The sequence below is a fragment of the Papilio polytes genome, unplaced genomic scaffold (assembly GCF_000836215.1).
Source record: "Papilio polytes unplaced genomic scaffold, Ppol_1.0 DF823991.1, whole genome shotgun sequence".
Lineage (NCBI taxonomy): Eukaryota > Metazoa > Arthropoda > Insecta > Lepidoptera > Papilionidae > Papilio > Papilio polytes.
Window position 1 is genome coordinate 337,396 of NW_013525213.1, and position 4,423 is coordinate 341,818.

The 4,423-nt window shown below is 35.2% G+C and overlaps 1 protein-coding gene across 2 annotated transcripts; it reads left to right on the forward strand.

Moving 5' to 3' along the window:
• The first annotated feature begins 3 nt into the window (after positions 1-3).
• LOC106101317 (septum formation protein Maf) lies at positions 4-1,503 on the forward strand. Of its 2 annotated transcripts, XM_013280497.1 has the most exons (5): positions 4-98; positions 280-396; positions 496-737; positions 812-958; positions 1,252-1,503. In XM_013280497.1, exons 2-5 carry the CDS (start codon positions 307-309, stop codon positions 1,397-1,399), a joined length of 627 nt encoding a protein of 208 aa, XP_013135951.1. In that variant the 5' UTR covers positions 4-98; positions 280-306; the 3' UTR covers positions 1,400-1,503. The 2 variants fall into 2 exon arrangements, with proteins under 2 accessions (XP_013135951.1, XP_013135952.1); XM_013280498.1 differs by lacking the exons at positions 4-98; positions 280-396 and adding an exon at positions 105-239 and having other exon boundaries at positions 569-737.
• Positions 1,504-4,423: the final 2,920 nt, after the last annotated feature.

The window sequence follows — 4,423 nt, forward strand, 5'->3', positions numbered from 1 at the left end:
TAATAAGCTAACGTCAGACAACAAAAACAAGACATTTTATAACTATTGTCCTTAAATTATATTTCAACATAGTCACTATCGCCAGAGAGGGATAAAAGGTACAGTTGTTGGCGTCTCGCTCGGTTTCAATTTTGGGACAAGAGCTCATTGCCGCTCTAAAAGTATTTCCATGGGAAAAATTCAAGATATATCTGTAATTGTCAGACTGACAGGAATTTCCATCCGCACTTCCGTTTCCGGTATTAATTATTTTTAGTGTCATACTTATGTTATTTTTAGGATAACTTATCTGACGCTGCCTGTACAATGTTAGAACCTGTGATGCATATTCTCAAACAAAAAAATATTATACTGGCCAGTGGGTCTCCAAGGAGAAAAGAACTAATTGAAAACATTGTAAGATAACCTATAAAAATAATACTTTTTCTTAGTATGTTTTGTGCTTAGAAGAGATCTTTTGTATGAACTAGTATAAATATTTCCATCAAATTTTAGGGCCTTAAAGTCAGTTTGTGTCCATCACTTTTTGAGGAAAATTTGGACCCGAAAAGCTTTGCCACTTTTTCAGAGTTTGTTGAGGAAACGGCCTTGCAGAAAGTGCTTGAAGTTGACGATAGACTGAATAATCAGTCTCACAAACCTGATGTCGTTATTGGTGCTGATACGATGGTCACCTTAGATGGTGAAATGTTTGGTAAACCAACATCAGAGCGGGAAGCATTTCAGATGTTAAAACGGCAAGCATAATCCTTACTCTCATATTCAAATTAAATTTGGTACATAACATTATAAAGTTTTATTACTTTTTCAGACTATCTGGTAGAACACACACTGTTTACACTGGAGTTGTTGTTAAATCTTTTGACGAAATAGTTAAATTTACTGAAAAGACCAATGTTGTGTTTGGAGAAATTGATGATGAGCAGATACAAGGCTACATAGCTACAGGAGAACCTATGTATGTAGCTTACATAATCATAAATATATTCTGTTAAGTTTCAAACACATGTCATGATAGACTACAAGTTAAATATGCAATGTATCTGAAAGTGTAGATGTCTAAGGCTAGTGTTTGCTTTGCTATTTTGCTGCTATCTAATGCCGATGGCTTGCTTATACTAATAAAATAACAAATAAGTTAGAAAAATGTTGCTGTTCCAACTTCCAATGGTAGTCACCATTCCACCATTCACTATTCTCACAAAAAACTTTTCGAAGTCTTAATCATATTGTAAAATGTATTATTTTCAGGGACAAAGCAGGTGGTTACGGAATACAAGGAGTTGGAGGGACATTTGTTGAGAGAGTGGAAGGAGATTATTTCACAGTTGTAGGACTGCCGCTGTATAGATTATGTTCAGTCTTATATAATATGTTCAAACACCAAAAAAGTAACTAAAAGAGTGGTGTAAAATATCAAACTAGTCAATCATAAATATTTAAATATTCCCTGTTACTGAAATCTGTGCGACAGACAGTCCCCTATGCAGAGTGAGCATTGAAGATAAGAGAAAGAAGAAACAGCATGGCACATACAACACTGCCCTGCAGTGTCTAGCTATAGGGTTAGGTATTGACTTGATGATATTGCTTCCAAAGATCGTCAACAACATAAAAGTGTTTTTGGGTTCTTTAGTGAGCTGCTTGGAGTAATCCATGACCTGTCCACGTCAAATATGCACTAGCCGGGGATTTGCGGAAATCATAACCTCTACTAGTGAAAAGTTCTACCATTACCAAAGGAAATAATTAAAGTTTATCGTCCTATGTGCAGTTAAGATTATCATAATGAAATATTATAAACTCTGTGATGTAATGATATCCTAAAATATACTTGTTGTTGTATAGAAGTTGTAGTTTTATTTAGTGTTTTCCTCTGCTACTAAGAAACTAATCAATAAGTAAGAAAGTACAACAGACTTTTTGTTTGTTTGGGTAAAAGATATCTGCAACAAAAGGAAAGTGCACTTGCGATATAATTATCTCATGACACCTAAATTGGCACTTTTTCAACTATCAATGCAGATTTACATGACTCACGTAAATTTCCTGAGTATTGTATTTTGTCTATATGTGTCGTAGTACATGACACGCACGAGGAAGAAACATAGTGATGGTAATTGTGTCGATATCCCTGATTGTTAACATTTTAAAACTAATCTCATAATAGAATTCAAGAGTCCGATTTTCCACCTGTGCTTAACATTTATTTAAATATTAGCTTTCGCCCGCGACTCCGTCCGCATGGAATTAAACAAAAACGCAAGTCGGTAGCCTATGTGTTATTCCAGACTATCCTGTTCATTTGTGCCGAATTTTATCGAAATCCGTTAAGCCGTTTAGGCTACCAACTCGACAACCATCCATCCATCTAAACTTTTGCATTTATGATGTTAGTAAATATTTATTTTTATGAAATGCATCAAAATATGGCTACTAAAATATAATACGCAATAGAGAAAAAAGTAAATAAATGTTCGTCTCAATTGTTATTCCGTGTTTCAAAACAATTAAACGAATTCCTTGAAATTAAATAATTATTTATCATCCATTTTATATCTCTTATGACTTATAGATATTAAAAATATCGATAAAATAAATCACGTGTGGTAACGGATCATCATTAACCTCGTAGCTTTTTTCGAAATGTCTGTGAGAGCTCAGCCGCCCTGCGACTTGAGTGTTGAAAAAAAAACTATTGTGTGGTGTGGGAACGAGACTTGCCACCTGTTTTGCACCGCTATCTCCATGCTTAGCGTTTTCTAATGTGCCAATTTTAACCTTATAGAGCAAGCACCTGCAAGTACAGTAGGTGCGATGTTCCACTGATTAACATAAAATAATCTGTTTAATAATTCTGAGCAGAAGAAGCTCTAGGTAATTCTGCAAGGTTTCTCAAATGAAATTGTGCTACGAACTCAAGTCACTGAAGATTAGTGTAATATTAACGCTTTACCAAGTTTTTGATTCCAAAAATTCGTATTTTGAAATACGAGTTATTCGTAAACTCTTAACTATCTGATTAAAATGATTACAGTTTAATAATTATGAAAAATATAGTGATTATGATATTGTGGGCCAGATGCTGCAGATCCGGAGATCCGGTCGGTGGCGCATCTGCCCGGGTTCCCACACCCTCGCACAATATTTTTTCATTTAGCATAAACTTTTTCCATATGACAACACTGTTCGGAAGTAAATGTTTTTGTCTATGAACTACTGTTTTTTTGTTGGCAGTAGCTAGGCACCATTGTTAATACATTTTAATATGAGATTGAAGGTTTTTCTCTAAACTTCATTCAAGAAGAAGGATCGAGAGACTTGTATCTCTTATTTTCGTAGATGTCGTATCCTGATATGATTATAAAAGGGAAATATGGCGTCTTTTAAAACATACAAGGGCATTTGGTCGTAGACATAGACTTCTAATAATCTCGGCGACGACTTGTAGAAATAATCGTATAGTTGAGAAGTTAAGCTGTTTTACAGGTTAATTAAGTAATCAAGTAACGTAAACAAATATTGTAAATGCAAATGTTGTGGCAGTTGCACAGCTATAGTCACAGATATAGCTTTCGCGCGTCAGTCGCCAGGTCGCTGGTCGCTTCCTCGAAACATTGTTACCCCTTGCTTCCGGCGCGGCATGGCAGTGCTTCCGTCGCAGGAATAGACAATGTCAAGTTCGCGCGAACACGTGCGCGCGTAAACTTGCCGCTCAAATTAAAATAAATACCATTTTCACGGAAGAGAGGAGACATCAAGCATTACTAGTAGGTCTAAATAAAATCCTTTTACATATGTCTGTGCTATTTATGGCGAGTAATTTCAAATAACGTATTTGGTAAAACAGTTCATCATGTTTCAATCATTACTAGTTTCCTAATTAGGTCAAGATGTTTTCAAAGGTCGTCCATTAGCGTCCCACACTGCTATGTAGGCAGACCAGTTGTTGGCCCTACGTTAGAAAAGTTTTTTTTCAATGGCCCTTTACTGTTTTCCGCCCACAAGGAATTCATGGACGTGGGTTATTTAATTAACTGACTGCTTTGAAAATGAATTTTCTAATCACGCCTTATTATTATTGAAATGTTACTATCATTAGCTGCTTCGTTAGGCTTTTCAGTATATAATAAATTGTGCATTTGCCTTTTATAGATAAAATATGTACTTAAAAAGTCTAGGGAAGTAGATACAAACATAATTAGAAAACTACAAATGTTACTAGATCGCAGTCCATTCTAATCTTACTAATATTATAATGCGAAAGTTTACTTTGATTAATGTTTGTAGCCTCTACTAGGGATTTCGATTTGACATAGATGTAGAGGATAGTCTGGAAGAACATATAGTTTACTTACTCCTGTTTTTTATATTCCGACAGAGTCGCGGGCGAAAGCTAGTGTTCGTATAACATTTTAATGTC

Excerpts from the sequence above, each read along its gene's own strand:
- LOC106101317 (XM_013280497.1), top strand. The coding sequence starts at position 307 with ATGTTAGAACCTGTGATGCATATTCTCAAACAAAAAAATATTATACTG. Across the intron at positions 397-495 it reads AAGAACTAATTGAAAACATT|GGCCTTAAAGTCAGTTTGTG; the intron begins GTAAGATAACCT and ends ATCAAATTTTAG. Across the intron at positions 738-811 it reads GCATTTCAGATGTTAAAACG|ACTATCTGGTAGAACACACA; the intron begins GCAAGCATAATC and ends TTACTTTTTCAG.